The 27,988-nt window shown below is 53.0% G+C and overlaps 1 protein-coding gene across 10 annotated transcripts in view; it reads right to left on the bottom strand.

The window, feature by feature from the left end:
* Nucleotides 1–11,617: 11,617 nt before the first annotated feature.
* Nucleotides 11,618–27,988, bottom strand: part of TLE3 (TLE family member 3, transcriptional corepressor) — a 49,616-nt gene continuing 33,245 nt past the window's right edge. For 4 of the 10 annotated variants that reach the window (XM_075896814.1, XM_075896817.1, XM_075896816.1 and 1 more), the window contains exons 8-20: nt 27,478–27,494; nt 24,196–24,315; nt 23,896–23,946; nt 23,316–23,468; nt 22,753–22,885; nt 21,943–22,139; nt 20,975–21,051; nt 20,239–20,488; nt 19,784–20,031; nt 18,913–19,060; nt 15,488–15,638; nt 14,610–14,686; nt 11,618–14,138 (exon numbers count right to left, since the gene is read on the bottom strand). In XM_075896814.1, the coding sequence (XP_075752929.1) occupies nt 14,031–14,138; nt 14,610–14,686; nt 15,488–15,638; nt 18,913–19,060; nt 19,784–20,031; nt 20,239–20,488; nt 20,975–21,051; nt 21,943–22,139; nt 22,753–22,885; nt 23,316–23,468; nt 23,896–23,946; nt 24,196–24,315; nt 27,478–27,494 (1,730 nt within the window). In that variant the 3' untranslated portion in view covers nt 11,618–14,030. The remainder of the gene's footprint in view (nt 14,139–14,609; nt 14,687–15,487; nt 15,639–18,912; nt 19,061–19,783; nt 20,032–20,238; nt 20,489–20,974; nt 21,052–21,942; nt 22,140–22,752; nt 22,886–23,315; nt 23,469–23,895; nt 23,947–24,195; nt 24,316–27,477; nt 27,495–27,988) is intronic. The other 6 variants (XM_075896820.1, XM_075896815.1, XM_075896819.1 and 3 more) reach the window with 3 other exon arrangements.

Genomic DNA, 27,988 nt, shown 5'->3' with positions numbered 1-27,988 from the left:
AATGTCTATCAGGGATGGTCTAGACAGTATTTGGTCCTGCCATGAGGGCAGGGGACTGGACTGGCTGACTCTCGAGGTCCCTTCCAGTCCTAGTGCTGTATGAGTCTATGTGCCTGGGGCCGGGCCACACATGCACCACGCTCCCGGGGCCCAGGGCACACGCATGGTTTGGGCTGGCCCGTAGCTCTCTCAGTTATTGTGAGCAATCCGGCCCGCCCAGCGGATGGATCCAGCCTGTGAAAGCCCTGCTCCTGCCCCGCCCCAGGCCAATCAGGGCCTTGGTGGGGTGGGGCGCACGGGACACCCCCTCCCGCCCTGCCAGGAGCGCACGTGCCTGGAAGCGCTGCACGCTGCTCGCGGGTGAGGGGAAGAGCGGAGGAGGCGGCGCCTGCACCCCAGGCAAGCAGGGCCGGGGGGCGGGGCAGCTGCGTGAATCTTTCTTGGCCCTGCCCCGGGCCTGGGAGAAGCCCGCAGCACTTCAATGTGCCACGTGCTCCTTGCAGGGCGGGAGGCTTCCTGCGCCCCTCTGCCCTGATTGCCCTGGGGGTGGGGGAGCAGGCCAGGCCTCTTCCAGGACATGGGTGCCTAGTGGGAAGGGAGAGGGGCAAAGGGGCTCCTTCACCCCCAGACCATGATTGGTCTGGGGGCAGGGGCAGGGCCAGCCCCACCCCTTCCTGTTTAGGCCCCGCCCCTTCTCGGATGGCTCAGAGCTATGTCAAAAAATTTTGACGTGGCCCCCCAGGCAAAAATTATTGCCCTCCCAGGCTCATTGAAGCCCAGGGCGGGCAGACGCTGCTTCTTACGCAAGAGCCTCTTCTGAAAAAAATGGTGGCTCATTAGGTATGCAAATGAGGCTCAGCCATATGACACGCTTAGCCTCATTTGCATATTACTCATGCAAGAAGCCACGAGTGTAGATATAGCCTTAGAGGCACCGTCCCATGCTCCCCCTGCAGCACTTCGGAATAGATGCTAGATTCAGCAACCCCCGAGAGACAATGTTTTCCAAGTTTAAGGGTTTTACAGACAAACTCCTGCTCGGACTCTTTGGTGGATAAGAGGGAACTAGGGACATGGTTTGTCCACCCTATCTTTTGTCTCCTTGATTAAGCCAACAAGGAAAACCTTGGTGAAACCACGATGACACTTTGGCCCAACAGACACCACTACATTTAAATTACCTGGCTCTGGCCACACGGCGTATGTGTAAACCTTCACTCAATCCCTCCCATTCTCTGACCTGCCGTACGTGTGCTAAGCATAGGTCATTGAGGGCTACCATACAATTAAGTCAACCACGTCTCCATGCAGACTTGTTCACCGGCATGGATGTAGAAGTCCATCCCCAGGAATGGCAAACGTCTCACCCTGGACCAACGCCGACTCAGAACCCTATTAGGATGGGCTAGTGTCTCCAACCACTGGAGCAGAGTTTTCTGGACCTTCACCTGGATGCTGGACAATGCAAGCTCTAACAATGGCAGTCTTGCCCTGACGGATGGGGGCCGTCGCTGCGTAAATGTAACTTGAAAGAGCGAGGGAATTTAATAGAGCATATATTTTGCGTCCATCACTGATCTCCTGCATAACACAGGCCATAGAACCTCACGCAGTGACACCTGCACCATGCTCGGAACCTGGTTTGGGCAAACAGATCCTTTCGATACTCGAGTGTTGGCAGAGTTTTTAATAGAAGCAGGTACAGCACATGCTGGCACTTGTAGGAAAGCGCTGTGCCCGATAGCTCCCTGCTTGTAGAGAGCCTTTATTTGCTCTTGGCACAGTTATAAACAGTTCAGCAGGTACGGGACATGGGTAGTCAGTGAGCTGAACGGCTTGTGAATGGAAAGAACAGAGTTTTCTAGGTCAGAATTGGCAGGCAGTGCCTGGCCAACTACTGTACTCGCTCCCCATCGCCAAGAAAAAGAGAAAAGCTTTTCATCTGGGGCATTACAGTATGTGGTTATGCTGTGTCATGTGCTGCAACATGTCCTCTTGTAACACGAGACAACTCTATGAAAACGGGGAGCCAACAGAAGCAACTGGAATACTACTGCCAAAGCAGCTTTCACCAACAAGGCGATTTCCACACCAGCTCGTTGAAATCAAGGCCGATTTAATGACAAAATTATAAACAAAATGTAAAAAAAAAAAAAAAACCCGACAAACTTACATTTTAGAAAACCCTAAACTGGATAGATTGTGTCAGGGGGTGGCCGGGTTAGTCTGTAACTTTACAGCCAACGAGTTGTCCTGGGACATCTTAGAGACTAACCAAAATATATAGAACCATGAGCGTGCATGGGCAAAACCCACTTCATCAGATGAATTGGAGTGGAAATAAGAGAAAGCAAGAGATATAGCTAACAGCAGAAGTACCACCTGTCAATTGTAGGACCCATTGTTAATTAGACTAATTAAGCAGGTTGGACGTGTCCCATGCATGACTTTTGAGGTGGAAATGCAGATGTTAAAGGCAGGAGGATGGATAGATTGTGTGAACAGAGCAACAAGAGAGAAGAGCAACAAGAATGATGAAAGGTCTAGAAACCATGAGCTAGGAGGGAAGACTAAAAGAATTGGGCTTGTTTAGTTTAGAAAAAGAAGACTGAGAGGGGACACGATAGCAGTTTTCAAGTATCTAAAAGGGTGTTACAAGGAGGAGGGAGAAAAATTGTTCTCCTTGGCCTCGGAGGACAGGACAAGAAGCAATGGGCTTAAATTGTGGCAAGGGAGGCTTAAGTTGGACATTAGCAAAAAGTTCCTACATGTCAGGGTGGTTAAACACTGGAATAAGTTGCCTAGGGAGGTTGCGGGATCTCCATCCCTGGAGATATTTAAGAGCAGGTTGGACAGACACCTGTCAGGGACGGTCTAGTTGGTGCTTGGTCCTGCCGTGAGGGCAGGGGACTGGACTTGATGACTTCTCGAGGTCCCTTCCAGTTCTATGTTTCTATAAACTCAAAGCCAAATCCGAGGAGAGTTGGAATGAAACCAAGGCAGGTAGGAAGTCAAAACCACCAAGTTCATGCAAACCCACACACATATGTCCATGATTTTGCCATGCAGAAATGAAGCTAAGGATAGGGAACGGCTGGTTTGGCAGAACTGCCAAAACCATCTGGATACTTGCGAGAATCCATTGCTGCTCCATTGGAAAGGTGTGCTCAGAAAGTCTATTCCATTTTTATTAGTCTTGTAGGGGAGGGGGAGGGCAAAATCTTTTCCAAGAGACACAGAGACCTTAATTATTTCTGAAGCTCTTGCAAGTACCGAGTGATTTGAGGTGTCCAATTGGAGAGCCTCTTCAAGGAGCCCAGGGGCACTTTAAAAGTCCAGATTTCCTGTGTCTATTTGGGTAGCTAAAATTGAGACACAGTAAAAGCTCTCATCACGTTTGAACATCTCAGCCAGGCTGGCGCTTACGTTTGATGCTCGCATCTCAGGCTCCAGCAGAGTTTCCCTGAAAACCAGCTGGCAAAGTCCATCCCTGAGGGTTCACAGAGGAAAAGCCACGACAACAGCAAGGGGGCGGGAACGGATGCAGCCGCGCCTGCATTTGCCGAGAGCCTGATGCCCTGGCTCGGAAAAGGCTAACGCGGCTATCGGGGAAGCTCGTTTCAACGGAGGCTGTTTGAATGATTTAGCACGAAAGGAGAGGGAATCGCACACCCTCCTGGGAGCGGCATGCCGACGACTTTAGTCCCCGCTCCCCAGTCAGAACCATGGAGCCGAGAGGCCTGATGGGAGGAACAGAGCAGGAAGCATGAGCTCCCCCAAGGACTCCCAAGTCCCCCCTGCCGCGGCCCTCCTGCTCAGTCCAGAGCAACCAAACGACTAGGCCAGCCCCCCAACCTGCAGAGCGTAGCAGCTTGGCTTTGCATTGCAAAAGTGATGGAGTTCAGCACAAGGCTGGAATTTGGATGGGTACCACTAATTCCCCCCCCCTCCCCCCGATTTCAGGGTTTTTTTGTTTTCCACCTAGAGGAAAGCTCACTAAAGCACTTGAAGCGGGTGGGGTGATCTGAGAAATGCAGAAAATACCCCTAAATGTCATTACAATATCATCCTCTACATGCAGCATTCGGGCACAGGCCGAGGCCCTGGTTGATTAAACAGATTTAGAAGGTATTAGACGTTATCGGCGTTCCGTGTAAGCTGAGCACTTGGGCAACTATGCAGGAGCTTCAAATGCCGCCCAGCTGATTAGCAGAACGCCCACAGCCAGCAGAATGTGTTTAGGGTTGCCAGCTGTCCGGTTTTCGCCTGCACAGTCCATTGTTTCTGGCCCGTGTCGTAAAAGAACCCAGAAAATACGGGACGTGTAAAATGTCCAGTATTTTCTGTTTCGCTTGGACGGAAAGGACAGTGTTCCTGCTGCATCTAGCGTAGGGAAACGAGGACTGCGGGGATTCTTAAAGGTACAGCAAGCTTTTCTTTTTTTTTTTTTTTTGCTCAACCAAGTTTTTTTTCCTGTCATGTTCGGGATTTTTGGTGAAAGCATCCGGCAAGCCTAAATGTGTTTCTATTGGTGATGCACATCTGCATTTGCCGTGGTGCATGTAACACATGTTATTCCGCTCGCAGATGGAAAAAATGAGAAGGAACATTGGAAGGTATCCGTGCGCATTAGTCGGAGTGAACCGGTTACAAAGCCAAAACACTTTCCAGACCTAAGATGAATATGGTCTCAGAGAAGATTCAGGTGAACTGCAGCTGAAATATGCTCACAGCCAAACAGCTGTGGATTTCGTTGCTTTGGGATGAGAGAAACTCCCACGATGGAGGAGTCAAAACAAGGCAACCTTGCGCGTGTGTCAAATAAATAAATCCACGTGCCTTTACATTTATCAATTGCTGCTAAGCGGTTTCAGCAGGCAAAGCAAGCTGCAGTTTTTTGGAGGGATTAATCCAAATTAATTCTCTGCAACTGCCATTTTCCACCGGGATGCAGAGCAGCGCTAGCTCTTGGGAACGGAAAGCTGATAGCATCTCACAGCCGCCACGAGGAGTCCTGTTTTATCTGTGCCATGTGAAGCGATGACACCCTTCAACCAAATAAACAAAGCAGCGAGGAGGGGCGCGCTGCTAAATGAAGTGTCTAACGAACAGACGACTCCCCGCCACATCCCAGACAATGGCAGTGCACAATGATTCATTATAACTCAATTACAGTAATTAAAACGGGTGGGCTGCAGAGGCAGAACAGATGAAGGGAGCAGCGCCAACAAAATTTACACTCCGTGTCATCAGCTAGAGATAACAGCAGCTGACGGCGTCCCAGAGCCGCCTCGCGCCATCTGTCCCGCGCGCCCGGGCGGAGAGACTGGCATTAGGTGCCGCGGCAACTCAGCGCAGGCTGGATAAAAAGGGCGTTCGCAACTTCCGAGACGCGGCGACAGCCGGCGCGGAGACAACGAGCGAACATGCGGCCAGACGGCAGCGCTACCGCGCCGGCCTGGTGCTCTACCCGTGCGGCGGCCGGGCTTGCTGCCGGCACGGCTCCCTGCTCGCGGGGCAGCTGGGCGCGCCTGAGGCGAGGTGGGGACGCTGGTCAAAGAGGGGCCTTGCCCCCGGGCAGCCAGCGCGACTCCAGCCCAGCGCCGAGCACACCCAACGACTCGGGGGGGGGGGGGGCTGTGCTCAGGCCCAGCCAGGAGCCGGCTCCTCTTGCGGCAGAGGGCCCCAGGAGCCGGCCCTGCTTCGGGCACTCAGGGGGAGCGTCGCCAGGACGGGAAAGGCACAAACTCACTGCAGCAGTAGCTGCCTTGCATGAGGGGGGAGGGGGGTGAGAAGGCCCCTGCCAGCCTGAGGGGCTGGGGGGGTGAGAGAAGGCCCCTGCCGCCTGGAAGAGGTTGGGGGGGGGGGAGAGGAGAAGGCCCCTGCCCACTGGAGGAGGTGGGGGGGGGGGGGAGAGGAAAAGGCCCCTACTGGACCATGGTGGGGGGGGGGGGGAGGAGAAGGCCCCTGCCGGCCGGAAGAGGTTGGGGAGGGGGGAGGAAAAGGCCCCTACTGGACCATGGTGGGGGGGGGAGGAGAAGGCCCCTGCTGGCCGGAGGGATCGGGGGCGGGAGGGGGGGTTGCGGAGGCTAACTGAGCAGAGGGATGAAACTAAGCTCCTCCCAGGCCGAGGGGTCCTTGAGGTCAAGGCCGTGACAACGGCGGGTCGCCCGCGACCTGCTCCGTGCCCAGCAGCCAGCCAGCGCCTGTCCGTACGCACCGGGGAAGCGTTCGGAGCGGCGCAATTGAAGTGACACCATCCCCCGGCGAAGCGACGGGAGCCGAGAGCCGCCAGCGAGGATGCAGGGGGCCAGGGCGGAGGAGCCATGCAGCTCCCGTACGCCCCGCTGCTGCCAGAGTGACAGAACAACCTGCTCCTCTTCCATCCCCTCGCGGCTCCAGGCTCTCGAGAGGCAGAACCGCCCGGGCCAACCCCCTCCTGGCCTTTGAGCTACCAAAGCCGCCGCTGGCATCCATCTCCGCTTCCCGCCCCTCACCCTGCGTGGCGGGCCGAGCAGTGCGGGGCGCGGACTCCGTCACCGCCAACAGTTCAGTTCTTCTGCTTTGGCTCACCCGGCGCTTCGAACCCGGGGACTCCTCGGCCACACCTACGGCTGGATGAACGACGTGGGGAGACACATTTGAGAGTCTTCGTCTGAATTCAGGACTGGGCTTCGCTGGCAGGATCTTGCCGGAGACCCGCTGTAGGCTCCTGTTCTCCGCAGGCCCGGTCGCAGGCCCAGCGGGCGGCGCTAGGAAACGGCCACGCTCCTGCTTTATTCCGCGTGTTACCACAGTGCCAAGAAGCCTCAGCCGACCCCTGAGCTAGTCCGAAGCCCCCCACCCTTCAGCGCAGAGGCAGAGCCACTTAGCGCCCGCCCCAGCGATAACCCGGGCGCCTGCGGCACGAACCAGACCACCCCACACGAGATTCTCCTCAGAGAGCGTCAACTCCAGCCTCGCGGCGGTGCCTGGAGCTGCCATCTTCCCAAGAGCCTGGCCAGCAGGCAGGGATGCTACCGTGGTAGGCGAGGCCTTCCCACAGACCCCCGGCCCCCGCCCCACGTGGCCCAGGCAATCGCACTGAACCCCCCCCCAAGCCAGAGGCTCGCTTGCGCCTCGCTGGCCAGCACTACATCAATGGGGCGCGCTTTCGGGCAGCAGGGCCCCCGATATGGGGGGGGCAGTTGTCCCAGGGGCTGGCCATTCAAAGAGGCCCATGGCTCCCAGTGCTGTGGCAAAGGTGGAGCGCATGCCACGCTGCAGGCAGCAAGGACAGCTGGCTGCTCTCGGCCGCGTCCCTTCCCGGCTGGGCAACGATTTGAGGGCACCTTTGTGGCTAATGTATTAAACGGCTGATCTAGGCCTGGACTCTGGTTTTCATTTTACACCAATCTCACGCCCTTTGTCTCTATTCCACGACCTAAATTGGCAAGGGGGGGGGGGGGGGGAGAGAAGGGAAGCTAAAGGCCTAGCGGCTGGATGCGTCTCCCAGATTTCCCTGATCCAGCCCCCCCAGGACTTGGGCTCCCCTCCCCCCAGCACTGGGGAGCCCACACTGACACTCCAGCGCCCCTGCTGACCCACCATGGGGCTGCAGCACACAATCCAGAGCCCCCCCCCCCCCAAGCTCTGGTGTGCAAGGGGAATGTGGGGAGAATCTGTCTCATTCTCAGGCGGGGGTCATGGCTGTGAGGGGTTGGTTTTTCTTTTTTACCACTCACCTAGGTACAGCCCTCAACTGATTTTTCTGTAGGGCAGCATCCCCTTGACTCAAAGGGTTCCCCACCCCTGCCTTAAATACTGTGCCGGCCAAGTTACTGATTATTTCGAGTGCAGTTTGAACTAACTTCCCGTCCTCGCTAGCTGGACTGCCAGGAATGGCTGGGTGGCATACTGCAGCCGTTACCGCTCTCCGTGTCTGCATGTGAGCCTGCTCTCTGAATCGCTGCGACCGCACTGCTGGAGCTTGTGATGTTATCTACTGCCTACAGTCAATTCCCATAGGAGGGTGAATGCAGGAAATGGGCTAGCGCCCATCCCTACCATAATCACAAGGTTAAACGTCAGTTTTAATGTCTACAGGCTGCCAGCAGCACATCCGACTGTCTTGTAACACAGGGAGAAGGGGTCACCCAATTAAATTAATAAGCAGCAGGTTTTAAATAAACACAAGAAAGTATTTCTTCAAACTATGCACAACCTGTGGAACTCCTTGCTGGAGGATGCGGTGAAGGCCAGGTCTTTAACAGGGTTCAAAAAAGAGCTTGATAAGTTCATGGAGATTAAGTCCACCAATGGCGTGAAGGGATAGGAATGGTGTCCCAGCCTCTGTTTGTCAGAAGCTACGACCAGGGAAACAGGTGATGGATCATTTGATGATTGCCTGATTTGTTCATTCCCTCTGGACACCTGGCGTCCGACACCGCTGGAAGACAGGACAAGATGGGCCTTGGGCCTGATCCAGTGTGGCCGGTCTGATGAAGAGCAGATAAGAATAATGAAAACCACGTTGGTTCCTTAGTCCAAGTGTGCTTCGGCCTGGCAACACTGGGCCCGATTTTTCCCACTGCTGCAGAATAGACGACTTCACAATGCCCCACCAAGCAACAGTCCAGAAAATGTGGGGAAAAGGGGGCCGCAGCAGCCCGTTCCTTGCCAGGAAACGCAACCACAACACACACCAGTCAGGGAACTGAACAGGCCCATTGAAGACGCCCGCAGTCAAAAGGCTACGGGCCTGAGCTTTCTCCTGCTACATCTCCCACCACAAAACAAAGTGCAACGAGGAGTCAAAACAGAAACAAAAGGCAGAGAGTCGAGTGCTACCGAGAAACAGAGATTCCCCCCTCCCCCCGAGTACTGTCAGGTATGTTTGCTTCCATTTCCCTGGAGCCACGATGATTTTTTTTGACAATTATTTGCTTTGCTTCGCGTAGACGGGGTTGCTTGAACCAGACCGGAGTGTTAAACAAACAGCAGTTGCTACAGATGACCTTTGAAATCAAAGCAGAACGCTTCCCCATCGGAGCACCTCATCAAAACAAAGACCAAAAGTGCCACGAGTCCAATTCAGCTACCGGGACTGCCATTAATTTGAAAAAAAAAAAAAAAAAAAGATTGATTCTTTTCGACGCCGGTCGTAAACGCAACCCCCAGCCTGCAGTACCTGACAAAGAGGACGTGCAGGGTCGAGCCATTTGCTAAGCCACCAAGTAGCTCTGTCTTCGCTGCGTAGTATTTCATAACAACATCAGTCCAAAGCTGAACTAAAAGCATCTTTAAAAGCCCTCAGCATGCAAGATCAAAAATTAGCAACCTCTACAAAGCTCGCCTCATGCAGAAGGCCTTGCTGGTAGAGTGCGTGGAAAAGTAGAATTAGCTCATTCAAAAATTTACCACCTTCTCCCGTCAGTGCTTTTTGAAAGGTTAACGTCAAGCCAGATTAATTATAAAGGCCAACAGATTGCTGGAAGTTGCTGAAAGGAAAACATCACAATATGCATGTCACATCATCAACAGTACAACGTAGGCTTGGTCCCGACTCGCTGGCCTAGTACAAATACATTTTTATGTCGGTACGTTAAAATCTTCCAAAGTTTACAACAAAGGATTTGTGATTTCTTTTTTCATCTTTTAATGGCCCCATGTGTAAGGGCCTCATTCCATTCAGCTGAAAATCAGATTTAAATGCACTCATAACCATTTACTGCTGTACATTATTGGCAACCCAAGCACTTAAGAGTGCTGCTCCGGCTTTTTATTTCTGCCTCCCAGCAGGCTCTGTCATGTTCAATACATCACTGGGGAAACCCCTGTAGGATGGTACATATGTCCTAGTTCAAGGAAAGTGCTTTCTCTCTGCCAGGGGTCGCCTGTTCTGAAAGCAATGGGACACTAGACATTTGCATCGAATAATCTCCACAGAAGAGACCGACTTATCCCCACCCCCTGAAAAAAAAAAAAAAAAAAAAAAAACTACAAAGAATTTGGTTGCACGCCTACAGAACCCGAAGAGTTCTCCTTCACTGCGGATGGCACTGGGTGTTGCATTACTCTATTTGTCAACAGAAAGAGCAGTGTTGCTTGTCACCCGGCAGATGCAGCCGGTTATTTTTCAGGTGTCAAAAGGGCAGCATGGTGTCCATTTGCCAGGCTGCAGAACAACATCCCCTCTAATTTGTTCCATCCGCATGCAGAATAAGTTTTGTTCTGTGCGCTGAGGCATGTGCAAATGTGCACCACCCATAGACACACATCCTGCCAGCTGTGGGTGCTCTGCTGATCAGCTGGGCAGCATTTGACTTGCTCCTGGATGGCCGCTCAATCTTTCAGCATACAGGGAACACCGCTGCAGAACCAACCGAAGTTAAAAAATGACCAACTTAGTTCCACAGCTATAGGATGTATGCAAAGAAATCAATCATCTCGGAGTAGATCAGTACAAGAGAGGGTCAAGACGGATCTAAGGAGAAAGTTGCACCAAAAATTTTGAAGGAACTAAATTTCCTGCATACGTTTTGTTCAACCTTTAATTAAGGGCAAATTCTAGTAGGTAGCCAATTCCCAGTTGGTCTCCTGAGGCAGATACCATCCTACTGCCAACATTAGCCTTCTTCTCTCCAATGCTAGCAGCTGTGATTATCTTCCCAGGTCGCTCCTTTAGGCTTTTCCTCCAGGTCTGTACAGACCAGACGTTTTCCCAAAGACGACTGAATTGGGAAAAAACAATCATGTGGCGTGGAGAAGGAAATCCCATCACAAAATCTATTGGATTACAGCACACAGCCAGCTCCGAGGCCTGGCTAGAGTGTTCTCATGACATATGTTTGGAATCAGAAACATCTGTCACAGGAAAAGGAAAAAGTAAAAACGCTGGCAAAGGGACGTTGGCATCTAATTTAGCAGCTCTAATATATTCTGCTGCTGGGTTGTTTTTCACAGCTGACTTCAGCCGCCATTTGTATATCGTAACTCTGAATTGTCACACACACCCACCCACCTGTCACTGGCCAGGGGGAGAAAGAGGAGACGAGGAACATCAAAGTCCCGGGCTCTAAACTGCTACTCTGTCCAGTGGCGAAAAGGCTCCAGCATCAAAACCAGAACAAGGAGCAAGTGCCGCCGTACAGACGACGCGTCTCATCAGAAGCTGGCCGGGGGTTTGGTCCTTTGATCTCCGCTTCCTAGCTCCTGAGCTCAGGACCAAAGCCAAAACAACGCAGCCTGTCCACCAGCACGACGGGGCTGAGCCAACGCTCTGCCTCGTCCGTGCAGAAACCGACAGGCCGTTGAGAAGCTCTGGAGTAGGCCCCACCTCAGCAGCAGGGGGAAACGGGGATCCTGACCTTCGGGATTCACCCCTCCACCCGCAAGAACAACGCCGGCCATTTTGTTTGTTTGTTTTTATTAATAACTCAGTGCAGGTTTTTTCAGAGAGCAAATGGTTTATAGACACTTTGTTTTCATTTGAGCTTCAGTACATTTAATTTTTATTCTCTCTCTTTGCCTTTTTTTCTTTCTTTCTTTTTTTATAAAAACAGTTGTAGGTATTAACAGCTGTACATATTCTGCTACATACTTTGGTGTAAAGTTGAGACAGTATGACTTAGGAAACCCTCCGCTTACTGAGCTATGCCCAGTTAACTTTTTTTTAATTGTTGTTTTAAAAGCACCAGCTTGCAAGCATAACCATTTTGGGACATTAGCTTGTGGTGTTATTAAAGGGGGACTTTTGCAGCCAAGTTCAAAACCCTCTAACCCTTTCCAACACATTCCAAGTTAGTTGTGACGTGTGGCTTGTACGCATGGCATTCTCTGGTTGTATGTTCATGGATTCCCAATGGATTAATTCACATAGGGATCGGAGGCCAGGTCTACACTGCAACGTTAAATCGGAAAAAGTTACGCAAATTGCATATCTTGTTCTGATTCACTTTCGAAAGAAGCTCTTTCAAAATGTAGCGCTTCTACACGGCACCAAATTTCGAAAGAAAGTGCTCTTTCGACACACCCCTTTTCCTCGTAGATTTTTTTTTCCCCCCCCGAAAAAGTGGATACGTTCCTTGGATGTGGCGTTCCTTTTTCGGGATACCTCTGATATCCCAAAAAAGCAATGCAGTCTGGACCGAGCCTGAGAGTCAAGCTGGTTCTTTAGCATTCTCACATTATCACTAGTCATAACGATGCAGCAAACTGGAACATACCAAAACCATTCCACAGATGAACAGGCCCTAAGAGAATCCGTCACTTTCCGTTATCACACCACGAACAAAACAGTGAACAGAAAGAGTCCAAATGCGCAGTTGTTAAAAACAAGCAAATCTGAGTATCACAGAAATCAAAGCCACTGAAGCCGGTGCCATCTCGACACGGTCGTTTTTCTAATGTCAAAAAAAAATCCATTCTCTTTTTAAAGAGAGGCTTTTGTACTTAAGAGCTTTTTGTGACCACTAGTGCATAACAAATCAAAATGGAGGGGTGTGTGGAGTCCAATCTTAAAATGTGGGCCTTTGGGGAAAAAATTCCTCTGACGTTTCTTTCCACTCAACTCCTACGTCCTTCCCTACCCCAAACCAATAAGCTGGAGGGTGCTGTTGACGACTCGCAGTAAGACATGCTGCTGAATGTACATCCAAGAAGGGAAAGTTAAAGAACATCTCCAACTTCATGGTCTGTTTCTCCTTTTGTCCTCTTGCTTTCAAACAGGTAGTTTTCACCGTAACCCGACTTATTTTTGACCAGATTAAAAATCAACACATTAAAAAATAAGCCATAAAAATGCAGTATAAAAATTCTCTGCCATATGCTACAATACAGGGGTGAGCATTTCTGCTACACAAATACTTTTATTTCCCATTTATTTAACCGTTTAGTACAAAATTTTGACAGACCACCAGCCTCTGGGGGGAGGAGGGGAAAGGGGCAGATGGGTTTTGATTCGCTGGAACCAATATACCAAAAGTGACCAAGACCATAAAGCCACAGACCCCTACCAGAGACACACAAACCCTACTTGTTAGTAAACTTTAAAAAAAAAAAAAAAATTGTATTTTAAAAGGTTATCAATTCTAATTCTTTACTTTCATGTGAATACAAAATACATAATAGCAACTTATCGTTCATGGCTCCCTGAGCTGAATTTTACTACGCTTTCTTTGAAATATTATTCCTCATCGTGTATGTCCGAAGATCAAGAAGGGATTGAGCAGAAGTTTCGTAGAACATGGACTTCCTGTTTTCTTCAAACATGAGCACAAAAAAAAAAAAAAAAATCCATAAAAAAAAAGTTGATTGTTTTGCTGACGTCCCCTCAGTAGCTGAAGATCTGACCAATGTAACTTCAGTCCATACAGTGTTCAAACATTTGACTACACACGGAACAATTCACATGTACAACAGTAGGAACAACTTTCACCAGCGGACAGCTCTGCTCAAACTGGTTAGAAGCTGCAGGCCAAAGTAGCATCTCAAGTTGATACTTGGGAGGGGAGGGGGGGGAAAATTGCCACCACCAAACCCATCAGTGGAATTACAATTACAGCAGACAAAAAAAATAAAAATTAAAAAGAAAAATACACAGCTAGTGTACCAGGAGGCATAATCTTACCCTTTCCATTCTATTTACTAGTCCATTATTTACATTTTTCACAAGTCTTATGTAGAGCGCCCCAAAAAAAAAAGTCACGTTAAAAAATAAGTCCTTTATAGTGCCACCAAAGCGCAGACAAAAGAACAACCACCCTAAAACCAAACCAAAACTTGTTTAGGGCTGGACTGTGTTCCATATTTGCAGACCGCCAAATAAATCCAGAGATGCCAGGGCTTAGAAATACAAACTGCTGAAACGCATCAGTCCATGTACATGTCTCTGAGTCCATGAAGATCCATGTTATGCAGCCTGGCAGGAAACACGCTCTCAATGCATGGCTGCTCTCCTTTCATTTTCCTACATCCTTCAGAAATCTGCCATTGTCTTGTCAGCCCAGAGCCGAATATTCAGAGTTGACAGCCCCCGGTCAAACCCTTGTTTAATAGATGACCTCATAGACTGTGGCCTTCTTGTCGCCAGAGCCTGTTACAATGTATTTGTCATCTGCTGAAATGTCACAGCTTAAGACAGAGGAGGATTCTTTGGACTGGAAAAAGGGGGAAGAAAAAAACAAACAAAACTCCGTTCATATGCTAGATCTCCCACTTCCAACCGCATCTGACCTAAGCAGAAAAGCGCCTTTGTGTGGAGACGGTCACTGTTCTTCCCATGCAAAACAGCGATGGATTGGAAGTTGGGATGCCCCGAAACACACTTTGCTGCCAAGTCCCTTACAGCCAGCCGTGCTCGCGTCCATTGCCTCGCATTCATTTGGAGCCAGCGGGGTCTCCTCTCACGGAGGCCACCGCTGGCAGACATCCCCACGCCGGGGTGGGACGTGGCAGCTTCTAGTGTCCGTCCCTTGCACGGCACACAAGGTACAACGGTATTAGCCCCTGGCTCAGAGGCCGGAGTTCTCCCCCACCCAGCTTTTTGGGCTGCCGACGTGCAGCATCCAGCTGGCTGCAGATACAAGAGGGGCAGGAGGCGGCAAGGCCCACGCCCGAACGGCTCTTACCTGGAAGATGCTGGCTCCGTAGGGCGTTCTCCAGGCGTTGAGGAGATTATCCTTCCCTGTACTCACAAACCATTTCCCTAAACACACAAAGCAAGGCGTCAGCTCCCCCGCACGGGGCAGGCCAGACACAAAAGCTGAAACTTCTTTTCACAATGGGAACATTATCCCAGGCCGGGGCGTCTCTGCACCAAGCCTCGGCCGGCTCCGGAGGGGGCGAGGCGCAGGGACAGGGAAATCAATGCACGCTCGGGGGAAGGTGGTTCGCTGCTCCCTCCCTTTCGGAGCCGAGCAGACACCCCCCAACGATAGCCACCAGTGGAGCGGTCCGGTGTAGCCCGGCGGAGACTCGCGCTTCTGTGTGTTTGCTGTCTAGAGATGCGCCAGCGTAGGGTTAGAGAGCAGGAAAGACCTACCCCAGGTCACCACCCTCTGTATCCCCTCTCCCCACCTCCTCCAGGTCACAACTCCCTCCCGGACCCTGCCGCCCTTCCTGCACTCCTCCCTCAGGCCAGGATCCTCTCCTGCACCCAGAACCCCTCCTGGACCCCAAGCCTCTGCTCACATCATAACCCCTCCTTCACCCGAACTCCCTCTCAGACCCCCCAGCCCCTGCTGCACCCCAGTCCTCTATGCCAAGCTCCCTTCTGCACCCCTCGCCCCCTCCAGAGAAGAGCGGCCCTTGCCCACTTACCAAAATCTTGGAGTGGCCCCCATTAAAAATTATTGCCCACCCCGGGTCTAGACGGTGCTGGGTCCTGCCGTGAGGGCAGGGGACTGGACTCGATGACCTCTCGAGGTCCCTTCCAGTTCTAGTGCTCTAGGATTACCCGCTGACGTCCATGGGGCCAGAGCTCCCAACTAACCCAGTGGTAACTTACCACAGTAGGCAAATTTCAGTGAAAGGACGCAGCTCTCGTGTAGGTGAAGCTGGTATTTGTCTGGTTTGGTGTGGTGCAACACCTCGACGTTGCTGCTCTCCATGCCCACCGCGAGCCACTCACCGGTGGGGCAGTAACCCAGCGAGAAGATCTACAGGGATATTCAAATGGCCTTAGTCGTTATAAAGTTCATCTCCTTCCAGCCATTCAGTTTCTGGATTTGCCACAGTCTGCAGCCCACCTCGCTATAGACTTCAGCTTTGCAAAGCGAAGGTACCAGACTCATAGGCCTGGAGACCACTGAGAGGAGCCATGGTAGGGTCAGACACACGGCACCTTCTGGACCATCTTCACGTAACTCACAGTCAACCTGTGGAACTCCTTGCCAGAGGATGTTGTGAAGGCCAGGACTTTAACCGAGTTCAAAAAAGAACTAGATAAATGAATGGAGCTTAAGTCCATCAACGGCTATTAGGGAAATGGTGCCCCTAGCCTCTGTTTGTCTGAAAATGTGTGACTGGGGAGGAATCACGTGATGATTCCCTGTTGTGTTCCATCCCTCTGGGGCACCTGGCATTGGCCAATGTCAGAAGGCAGAACACTGGGCTCGATGGACCTTGGTCTGACCCCGTCTGGCCGTTATGACCCTGCCCATCCATCAGGTTATGACCATGTGGGTGTCATTAACATGACAAGGACGTAGCGGAGACAGCTCCACAGGTGCCAGCTGTGAGGTGCGACCCCGATTCACACCATTAACAGTCCCACCGCAACAGCAGGGCAACTGGGTTAGTCCCTGCAGCCTCCCCCAGATTTAAACAAGGGATTTCGGTAGCCAGGACTACTGAGAACGGCTCTCCTGGGTTCCCCAAGGAGAAGCGTTTTCTTCCCGACTGAATACTACCCTGAGTGATGAGTCCTAACCGAACCGCAACAGCAATAACTGCATGCTTGGGGGCTGGTAGAGTCACGAATCCAGCTCCAGAGCCAGGAAAGTACCATTTACATCCTTCCCCGACTGAGCCCGGATGACAGGAAGCCAGGGAGCAGTAATTGCTGAGAACTAAGCTACACACACTACTTGGTCCACTTAAACAGAAACAAAAGTATCAATGGACAATTGGCCAGGAAAGCGGGGGGTCCTCCTCTTCCGTACCCCTATGCATACTCAGAATCTTAGTACCTAGGAACTAAACACCGAGGGTCCCATTTTTTTCAACTTAAGCCTCAGGGCACTTAGGCCATCTCGTCACTGAAGGGAAGAGCGACACTTCCACAATCGACCTTCCAGAGTTTGATTTAGCGAGTCTAGTTAAGACTTGCTAAATCAAACTCAGAGGACACCCCCGCCAGTGTCCGGTACTCCTGCGAGGAGTAAGTGAAGCCAATGGGAGCATTCGTTCACTGTGGGGACATGGCCAGACTTGGCTTAAGGTAAACCCACTCTACCTATGTATTCTGCATAGGTAGAGTTGTGTACCTTAAGCCAAGCTGCCGGGTCTCATGCTCCTGGCCTTGCTTACAAAATCCGACCCAAAAATCCAGAAATGACACAGGCCACTCTTTGACTAATTGCTCCCTTTCTCCTTTTTAACCAGATAATTCCACAGTAAATCAGTTGCAATAGAAAAACCGCACTTACGTTCAGAGCCTAGAGCACTGGCTTATAAGTCACCATCTAAATCAAATTGTAGCTTGTATGGACTTTGCCAGTCAGCACCACCCTCCGCAGACCCCGGGGGTACGTGTACCTCTTGCTGAGAACCACTGGCCTATTGGGAGTGGAATACCCGCACCGGACCAGGTCGCAGAGTTTCCGCTTTAGCTCCAGCCTTCGGGTCCTGTGCTTTTGAACCAGAGGACTCGGTATTTGCTCCCACTGGCCTCCCGCAGTGGGGAACCTCAAAACAAGATACAGCGACTCCAGCTATGTAATGAACGTGGCTGGAGTTGTGGATCTTGATTCGATCTTCCCCTTTAGCGTAGGCCTGGCCTTAAGTTACAACTACTGAAGTGTTGAGTCCAACAAAACCAGGACCCACACGAACAAGCTCCAGGCGGGTTTCTTCTTTCGGATCAAGCCCTGCAGCCTGAAATGCAGCTTACTGCAGGAAACACGTTTCCAGCCAGAGTATTTAGGCACGTGGGCAGAACGCGTCTTGCTTGCATTTCCAAGGAGAAGAACACGGCCAGGAAAGCAGTACAATCAAACGGGCTTCAAGTCCCAGCTGTTCCTGGCTTGGAAGCCACCAGGATGCTGGTGTCCCAAGACCAGGCATTAATATTGTGCAAACTCCTGCCAGGCAATGCCAACGGGAGAGCAGCTGAGAATGGCTCATTCAGTGAAGCCTTCATTTTTCTTCCCTTACATGGGAACTTACAAGTTCCACTAGCAATATGGGCAGCAACATAAGCTCAGCCTCAGGTCTTTGGAGTGAGCCTCATACCACCAGGTGTGCAGGTGGAACAGGAACAGGAAATCCCAGAGGACGCTGGGGAGTCCTAACATTTACAGCAGCCGCCGACGCCCGTGTTACTCCAACGTCGCTTTGCTCACCATTAAGAGACGAGCATTTGCCAACAGCGAGGGTTGAGGTTGGGCACCCAAGAAAATGAATAGGCAGTAGGTTGAAAGGGACCAAATGAAAGTATTTCTTCACACAACACACTGCCAACCTGTGGAACTCCTTGCTAGGGGACGTCGTGAAGGCCAAAAGTACAAATGAGTTCGAAAAAGAAGTTCATGGAGGAAAGGTCCATCAATGGCTATTAGCTAAGAGGGGCCAGGAAACAACCCCAAGCTCTGGGTGTCCCTAAAACTCTTGACAGCCTAAAGCTGGGCCAGAATGAGAGGATGGATCACTCAGTAACTGCCCTGTTCTGTTCATTCCCTCTGACGCATCGGGCAGGATACTGGGCTAGATGGACCAGCGGCTTGACCCAGAGTGGCCTCATTCCTAACTATGGCAATTGTGGGGCACCTGTTGACAAACGCTGGCCTCTCAACGGCAGCCACTGCTCATGTCGTTGACCTACTGACAAAGGGACGACCCTGGGGCTTAATTCAAACATCACTCGTCCACACGGAGAAGGGGCAACATCGTTCCACATCTGCTCACAGCCTGGAGCCACTAAGCCCCCCGGTGCCGGTGGGGTGGGCACCTTCCTGTTTAGACTTAGGAGACTATTCAGATGCACTTGCCAGATGCCACAAAGGCCCTTGAAATGTCATCCCACCTATGGAACAGAAACCAGCCACAAACGCCAGCAAAATACTGGAGATCCCAGCTCACCGACCGGAGGATACTCCGCCCGGCTCTGGCAAAGCCACCCAAAGAAACGGCCCATTCCTCGGAAGTCCCCACGCCAGCCCGGTACCAGGCAGTTCTCCCGCCTCCGAGGGCCGACCGACGCCCAGTGCTGACCTGAGAAGTGAAGTCGTGCTGCTGGAGCTGTCTTCCTTCCCTAAGGTCCCAGGAACGCACGGTGTTGTCCAGACCACCCGTCCATAATTTTGTCCCATCGTGGGAGATATCTATGCAGCTTGCCCCATCTGTGTGGCCTTGGAATTGTCTAGGAGGCAAAAATCCAACACACAAGAGGAAGGCTTTAGAATCTCTTTTTTTTTTTTGGTAAACCCACCATCACCACACATTTGTGTCTCGCAACATGGGTGTCCCTCTGAGTTACATTCAGGGATCCAAGTCTCTACAATTGGTCTGAGGTCGAGACAGTTGCTGGCACGGAAGCTGGATCCCATGTTTATATAAGGGAGATTGCTTGTGTTAGACAAATCAGTGTAACAAATTTAGTTGTACAAGTTCCAGTCTGTTCTACAGGCTGAGGACGGGTAGGGGTTTAACTGGGGGACAAAGTCGTCTTGCTTCCCCGAGTTCTTTCCACACAAAAAAGTCAACCTCCCCCAGGTCTCTGAGCAGACATTCCAGGCGCGGACAATTCCACCGGTCTGCACTCAGTTCCCATTTTGCAAGGTTTGCTTGGCAATCCTTAAACTCAACTCATTTGCTTTTTCCAACGAAAAGCCGAGAGGTGAGAACAAGAAGGCAGCTGGAGAAACAGGCCCCGTTTGAGTGCAGATCTCTAGTTGTACGTTGCCCCTGTAATCTAACAGGATTTACTTTCCCTTATCACCAGGCTGCCTGCCAGCTGTCTTCAGGTACAGCCCAAGACGGTCCAACAAACTCCTGTTCTGGTATGAAAAGCGCAGCCTTCCCATCGCCGACCTCACCGACTTCCCCACCGACGGCCCGGCCACAGCCCGGCCCGCAGACTCACCTCACCAGCGTTTGGTTGTGCAGATCCCACACCGCAATGTTGCCGTCGCTGCAACAGGAGAAGCAGACTTTTGCATCCGGGCTGATGGCCAGGGCGTAGCACGCTGGCGCAGAGGAGGTCAGTTCAGCCTTGATCCGCGGCGTGGGCGAAGCCAGGTCCCAGATGGTCAGCGTGCTCGCTTCGCCTCCCACAATCAGCGTGCGGCCGTCCGGGAGCAGCTTGCAGGAGCGGATGTAGTTGTCTCGGTTCTAAAGGAAGACGAGACGGCGCTAGACTTTAACGCCTTGTCCAACGCCTCTTGCAACAGGCCCGGGGGACAGCGAGCGAAACCCTCTCTCCGTGGTCAGCACCAGAAGGCCGACTACGGTTCTGAAGGTACCCTGAACGGATCGGATTAGCAAGAGCACGTCCGTGAGAAACGCACCAGCCACGGGACCATGCTGTCAGGCACTTACCAAGCAATCCAGCTGTGAAATGGGACTTTTGCTGCCCGGCTGGCTGATATCCCAGATCTTCACACAGCCCTTTCCTCCGGTGTACACGTGCCGGGTCGGGTTGCTAATGGTCACGGCACAGACCACCTCCCCGTGGCTCAGCGTGTTGATCTGGCGAGCGTGCCTGGGGATGCCGGGGCCAGCAAGCGCGTCGTGGGGGAATGGGACCGGCTGCATCTGCCCGTCTGCGCTGACGTGAAACGAGTAGGCGCTACAGGGGGAGGACGAAGGCAGAGGAGGGGTTACTCCGGGAGAGAAGCTGACACATGGCACAGAGGGACCAGCTGCGGAAAAATCCGCAGGCGTCGGATAGATGCTTGGCTGTCTGGGCTGCCAGCCACATGGCCCGGCAAGGCGGACAGCAGGTCAAACTCTCTTTCCCAGGGCGAGCCGAGACAACGAGCGCATCCGTCAAACACGGCTGGGATGTCGAGGGGACCAAAGAGACCAGACTAGCCGGTCCCCTCATGGCTGTGGCACGTAGGAATCTGAGACGGCCCCTGCTGCTTGCACACAGAGCCAGCCAGAAGCCCGCTTCTCTCAACGCCGTGCCCGTCTGTCCCGGGCACAAGGCAGGCAGCCTGTGGCCCAGGAAACGGGACGACAGGCACGCAGAGGAGTCAAGCGGCGTGGAAGTGGCGGCAGGGGAGGGAGCCAACGCCCGTCACACAGCAGAGGAAGGGAACGGGTGGCTTACGGTTTCCCGCCGGGAATGGACGCGAGGCTCGTGGGGAGACCAGGGCCCCTCATGGGCGGATGTGGGTCAAAGCCGACCTGTGGAAAGAGACACAAAACGCCCTCAGACACCGGCCGCCGAACGAAAACGCCCCACGTCGCGCAGCCCGACGTGCACGCCAGCTTCCATCCGGCGCTGGAGCACGTGGGGAAACGGGGGAGCGTGGGTTTGCAGGTCACATCTTTCCTTGTGCCCCTCAGCGAGGCAATTACCGAGAATAATTCCACAGTGATTGGTGCTTGGCTCTAGAAATCCAGTGGGAACAGGGGCTCTAACGTCCTCCGGCAAGGAACCCCACGGCCACAGCCATACTCTGCCAACCCCCCTACCGGAGAACATGCTCGTTCTAACTGGGGTGCGGCACCATGAGAACGGACCCTCCTAGCACCACCTGAAACCTCAGAACGGGGCCTGTGCTTGAAGCATTGAGGCACCCCTGCGAGCAGACCCCAGGGCCGGCTGGGGGTGCCAGGCGCCAGTCAGCGGAGGCTGGTCTCTCGGCCCCCGGCAGGCCCAGTGAGCCACCAGGCACAGAAGCCAGCCTGTTGTCCAAACGCCCAGCAGAGGAGCAGCAGCCAAACCAGCGGTGGGCCAGGCCAGCAACTGGCTTTGCAGCTGTGAGTCGCCCGGCCTACTGCACCCGCCTCACCTACTCCTGAGAGGGTGACCAGGCGGGAGCCCAGCGCCCCGGCAGCCGGCGGGTGCCCTCCCCATGGCCTGAGCTAGGAAAGCAGCACCCAGCCCGACTCCCAGTGCCCCCCCCACCCTCAGCCCCACCGTTTCCCCGCCTCCAGCGCCACCCAATTCCCAGCCCCGCCCCCCCAGCGCCACGCGACTCCCAGCCCTGCCACGCCCTCCCCCCCCAACCCCCAGCCCCACCGCGCTCCCCCGCCCCCAGGGCGACCAAAGGAGCTAAAAGTTCTACGTACAGCTCCAAAGCTCACCATTGGCGATCGGCCGTAGGCGGCGGCGGCGGCGGCAGCGGCGCTCATCTGGGGCGGGAGGTTGTGGAGCCCCGCGTAGGCGCCCGGGCTGGTCAGGGAGCCGTTCATTTCGTGGTGTCCCATCATGGCGAAGGGAGCCGCGTAGGAGCCAGCCAGGGAGATGGGGTTCCTCAGAGCCGAGGCTGGAGAGGGGGAAACTGGTCAGCACGAGCCTCCCACCGGATCCCTGGGGAAGTTCTAGCCTGTGCGGCTAAATCCGCAACGGAGCCGGGGGCCGCTCCGACGGGGTGAACGAGACGTTTGAGAGGAGCGAAGCCCGGGAAGGGCTCTGCCATGCTGGGCTCCAACATCCCCCGCACAGCGCAGGGGGGTGGCTGCGCCGCTCTCCACGTTCGGTCAATCGTCGCGGAGCGGATCTGGCTGGCTTCAGGGGGACCCGCAGCAGGTCGGACTTTGGTCCGCTCCTCCCCACTCCCTCGGCTTGCAGGGAGGAGCGGGTCCCTGCTGTATCCTTCCTCCTGGCTCTCTGGAGACGGGGGCGGCCCGGCTGGAGCCCCCCTCTCTGACACCAGATGCAGGAAGAGCGCAGGTTACACTGCCGTCTCCGAGGGCGCCGCGCCCAGCTCCCCAAAGGCGGCCTTGCGGGTGGCAGCTCCGCCTCTCTGCCCAGACCCATCCACCCCCCTGGCCTTTAGCGGGTAGACGCCCCAGTCAGAATCAGGGCCGCGTCCCGCTACTGATTAGAGCGAACCCTGGCCGCTCCTCCCACGCGCTCACCGTTGGGAGAGCACCTACCCAAAGGGTCCATGCCCGCGGGTTTGCCCGGCATAGGCCGAAGGCCCGGCGTGGTACTCGTCCCGGGAGTTGGGGCTTCGTTCCTCGGCGTAGGAGTGTTGGACTTGAGCCCGGGCGTGGACGATTTGTCGTTCTGGTCAGAGAGAAGAACGTCCAAGAAGGGACGGGATTAGCTCAGCGGCTCGTGTGAGGAGACCCCTTCTCCTTTCCTGCCACCAGCCCGGCTGGGCTGAGGAGCAGCCCAACAGCCTCGCCCTTGCCGGGATGCCGGCTTTCCTGGCTTGAGCTCACAGAGGTCACGGCCCAGTGAGGACGAGGCAGGGCGTTGGGGTCGCGTGAGTTCGCCGGGTCACGGTTGAGGCCGGTCTCGCGGAAGGAGGACACACGGCTTTGTCCTCACTGGGGTTTCTCCGCAAGCCTGCGAGCGCGAGTGAAGGAGGCATCTTTCCCTCAGGAAGGGACCAGCTCTGTACCCCACAGCCCCCGACTAACCCCAGAGGTGGGATCAGCCCCAGCCCTCCCTCCAGGGCCTAGCTCAGCCTACGTGGTGCCAATCCACCTACATGGCCCAGGTCTTTAGTCTTCGAGGAAGGCGTACTGCTGGACGAGGCGACCGAGGCGGGGCTGTTGGGAGCATCCTTCTTCAGCCCGCGGGTTTTGTCTAGCCCGTTCTCAGGAGGCGAGTGGGCCGGGCTGACCCGGGGCGTAGCTGGATCCTTAAAGACAGGACGGCAGTTAGCACCCACCTCAAGCCAAGGCCTACCTACTGGGGGTCTCTGCCACAGGCACACTGAAAACTGACTGACCAGCACCTCATCAGGTCTGACCCGGGAGAGGCCCAGGGAAGGAAAGGCCTGGATCCTAGACAGCCCATTCCAGTTTGGGAATGGGTCTGCTCCCGCCCCCTCCCTGAGCTATCCCTGGCCTCTGGGGACACCATACTTGGGTCTCAAGATGGCTACTCTTGGAAAGAAAAAGGAGACAAAGAAAGGCCAGGCCTCCAGGCACTGGGCCGTGCTTGGTGATGGAAACATAGGGCCTGCGCACCAGGTCTAGGGCCTCAGTCCCCCCCCCCCCCCCCCCCCATGTCAACACAAAGCAAGAGCGAAAGCCTTGTCCCGGCAAAACGACGCCCACCCTCACCTCATTGGAGACGTCGACCACCAGGTCATCGCTCTTGTCGCCATCGCTGTCCTGAAACACACAGCACGTCACGCTATCGCGAGAGGAGCCAACCCCAAAGAGGGCAGTTCTCCAAGCACCAAGGGGATTTGGGAGCCTGGAGCTCATGCCAAGCCAACCGGACTTGGACGCTTTGGAACAGGATAGCCAAGGCGGCGATGAAGAAGCCTCAACTGGAACGACCTCTCTTATCATGTACAACAAGAGCGGTGTCAGACCCGCAGGCGTGAAAGGGAGGCCAAGAAAGCCCCTGAGACTTACGTAGCGGCTCATGCTGTCCTTCTCCTCCGCTTTCCGTTTCTTGGCCTCGATGCTGTAGTCTGTAGAGCTCCTGTGTTTCTCACTAGCTCTCAGGCTCTCTGATGGGGAGACAGAATTATTCTGGAATCACAGGGGGGAAGAAAAAAAAAACAAGGCGGCGTTCAGCTCGACACGAAATGGGGCGTTCACTTTTCAGACACGGCTTGAAGCGATTTCAGAAGCGGCAGCTTTTCAAACCCCAGCCCAAGCGGTCGCGGCGCTCTGGCACGCAGACCCCGTGGCCTTTTCAGAACAAAGGAACAAACCCATAAAAATGCCGTTTTCATGCTCTTCTGAGCGCCCTGCAAAACGCAAGCGGCTGAGCGTGGCCAGGAGAAGGGAGCCAAGCTTTACTAACAGCCAGTGGGTTTTCCTACAATCCCACAGAAGGGTGGTGAGTGTCTAATTGAAGGGGTCATGACTACCAGGCCCAGGGGAGTGGCCTGTTCCCCTTTCCAGCAGGCGGGTTTGCTCCTGCCCTCACTACGGCTTTTGTAAGGCCCGACAGGCGGAACCGAACTTGGGAACTCTTGAGCTGAGTGCAGGAGCCTCTACAGCTTGAGCTAAAAGCCAGCTGGAACCACTTCCCCTGGGCAGGCTCTGAACCTCACGGAACCCCTTGGACACGACCAGGGCTTTAGGAGGGGCACACGGCTCTGGCGTAGCTTGCCGAACCTTGAGCGCACTGGAAATTGTTTGTGGGAGAATGTGAACATTGGATTTAAAATGTACAAAGAAAAACGGCAGTCGTACTGATCCAAGGCAGCTCTTGCAGAGGGTTGCAGGAAAAGTGAGTAAAATAAATAAATATACATTTAAAAAAAAAAAAAAAACCTAGCCAGTGCTAAAGAAAACATTTCCTCCAACACCGAAGTACAGGTGAAACCTCTCCACTCCGGCACCTTGGGGACCTGACTAGTTCCGAACCAGAGAATTTTCCAGACCATTGGAGGTCAATGTTATCTGGCAGCATCACCAACACTTCCCCTGCTTGCTGGGCTTTTAGAAGACTTTTAGAGGTAAATTAGAGCTAAACAGCAGCACAGAACCCTGAGAGCAGGGCTGGAGGCTGGAAACACTTTATGGGACTGTAGGAAATTTGGCCACACCCATGAAAAGTGGACATCCGGCTAACGGAAATCCTGCTGAACCACGGAGGTTTGCAGACCAGAGAGTTCTGGACTAGAGAGGTTCGGCCTGTACACGAGCAGCTTTCCTCTAGCTAGCAGCTCCCCATCCCCCGAAGTCCAGACTCAAGGTGTACGAGGTTCATGATGCGCTAAGTACTCCCGATGAAGTTATGCGGTCTGAGAGAAAGTCCGGCTCCCAGGAAGTCAAGAGCAGAATTCTCGTTGACTTCAGTGGAGCTAAGATTGCAGGTGCTGTGTTTATCAGAAAGCACACTGCGAAGGGCCAACAGGCTGCACCGGCACCACGTTACATCAGTTGCCACTGGACCATGTTGGCAACGGGTCTCCGCCAAGCCACGAAACACTCAGAGGAGATTTTTTAACGTAAACGTGAACAGCAATACGTTCACGTACGTCGGTGGGCTTGGGTTTGTTTTTGCTCGAAGCAGCCCACGGCAGAAAGCAATCATCATGTTTGCTCCTCCGATGAGGCCCTTGGCTTGCCAAGTCTCAGCTAAGAGCAAAAATGGCCGCGCAACGCGGACTTCAGAGAGTGAAATTTAGCCTGGAAAAAACACCCCAGCGCCTCAGCCTTCCCTGCAGCAAATTGGTGATGGTCTCATACAGACACAATTCAATTAGTTTCTACAAGCTGCAGCAGAAATTACCAGCATTTCATTTCCTCCAAGAGAGCCCTGCCACCCCATGCTACACAGAAATGTGTTTAAGCGCCTCGGCTTCCTTTTCTTTCGCCTCTGAAAAGGAGAACTGAAGCAGTTCGTGTTTCTCCTCAGTACCCAATAAGCGGCTTTGGAGAACACCAGAGCCTTTCTTCTCAGGCAGCCATGCTGAAAAAGCTCGCAGCTACCAGAGAATCATGTCAAGCATTTAGAGGCATCGATCCATTCAGCTGTTTGTTGGCGCGCAGCCGAGAAACTAAATATTTTTTTAATGCTTGGGCTAGGAAATATGAATGAATCTAGAATTGCTTATAGCTCACATGCATCCCCCTCTGGGAAGTTTTTCCAAGTCTCTCCCCCCCCCCTCAAAAAAAGGCCCCCAAACATTTGTATCTTTTGTGCAAAACGCTCCCTTACCGCTCCCTACAACCTTAACAAGCAGCTTAACGAGGGCCAATCCCTCCTTTCAGCCCCCCCTTAAATAGCACTTTTATTTCCATCTGCCTTGGACTCTCAAAGGGCCCATCTGTGGTCCCTGCACTGTGAAAGTCGGCTATGCACGGATGACAGGAAATCCGCGCAAAGTGAAGACTCCACTGTTTTTTGTCCTGCCAGCTTCTCTCTTTCAACGGAAAGCGTTGTGTACCTTGGGACACAGCCCAAAGCAAGGGGGCGGGTGGGCGGGCGGGCAGGGGGAGAGTCAAAGTGGACCAAAGTAGGGAAGGAGGAGGGCCGACTGGTTCTTTAACCAAAGACTAAATACATTTCATAAAGAAAAAAAAAAAAAAGTGAGGCAGGTTTGTGTTCATTTCTGTCTAGGCGGCAGAAAAAGGGGGAGAGGGAGCGAGCCCAGAATGTCCTATAAGACGCAAGCACGCCAAAACAAGAATTAAAAAAGCAGCTAGGAGGTGACAACTGCCTGCAAGCATTGCTATTTAGATGGTTAGTTAACTGCTTGACCTTCCAAGTCCTACTTAACACAATGTAATAGCCAAAGCCATCCCCACAGATTAGATGACCCAAGATAATAGAACAGCGATCAGGAATAAAATAGCTTTCCTAATCGCTGGAGGAGTTTTATCCCTACAGACTTGACTGCACTCATTCACAAAGCTTAGTCAATTGAAACAGAATCTTAAAGCTGCGCAGCAATCAGAAAGTTTTAAACCAAATCTCATAACTGGCCTACAGATGCGCATTCGCTCCATGTTTACTTCAGCTGAACTGAAGCGGAACAGAGTCAAAGAGAAAGAAAAAAAAAAAAAGCTATTTTAGTTCGCACCACCCACATATTTTGCTTTGTTTGGTTACAACTGAGATCACTTGAGAACCTAAACCCGGAAGTCTGCTTTTCAAAACAAGAGAAATAAAAAAAAAAAAAAAAAAAAACGAAACGAAAGAAAAAAAAAGAAAAGGAACATAACAGAACTTACTGCATTTGAGTCTCGCTCTGTTAGGAATGAGGCCCGCGTCGGAGGCAAGGTCCCAGCCAAGACAAAGAGAAGACAGAAAAATAAAACAAGTTCATGTAAGTCTTCAACAGAAAATAAACCTAGCCGCTTCTCATCACAGACTGACTTCGGGCTTCATTCAGGCAAAGCATTTCTGGCTCTGTTCATTTGAAATTAGGTTCCCTTACCCAAACAGCCCTCTCTCCCTCCCCCACACTTTCTGTCTAAGCAAATTATATGGCCAAAAAATAAACAGGGTTGAAGGGGAAATGCACTGAACTACAAAGAGAAATGGCAGGAACTAAACTATTTACATATGTTCAGTCATAAATCCCCAAGGAGAATGTACTGAACAGCCAGACTCATCCTCTCTGAAGGAGGATAGAGAAAAGTGCAGCCACTTTAAAGGGTTGTGGTCAGTGGTTTAGTCATTAATATCTATATAAATAGCCCCATTCTCCACTTACATTGCCTGACAATTTAAACTCATGTA

The sequence above is a fragment of the Pelodiscus sinensis genome, chromosome 14 (assembly GCF_049634645.1).
Source record: "Pelodiscus sinensis isolate JC-2024 chromosome 14, ASM4963464v1, whole genome shotgun sequence".
In the NCBI taxonomy this organism is placed as follows: Eukaryota; Metazoa; Chordata; order Testudines; family Trionychidae; genus Pelodiscus; species Pelodiscus sinensis.
Note: the sequence above shows the minus strand (reverse complement) of the source record. Positions and strands in the feature narration are given on the sequence as shown.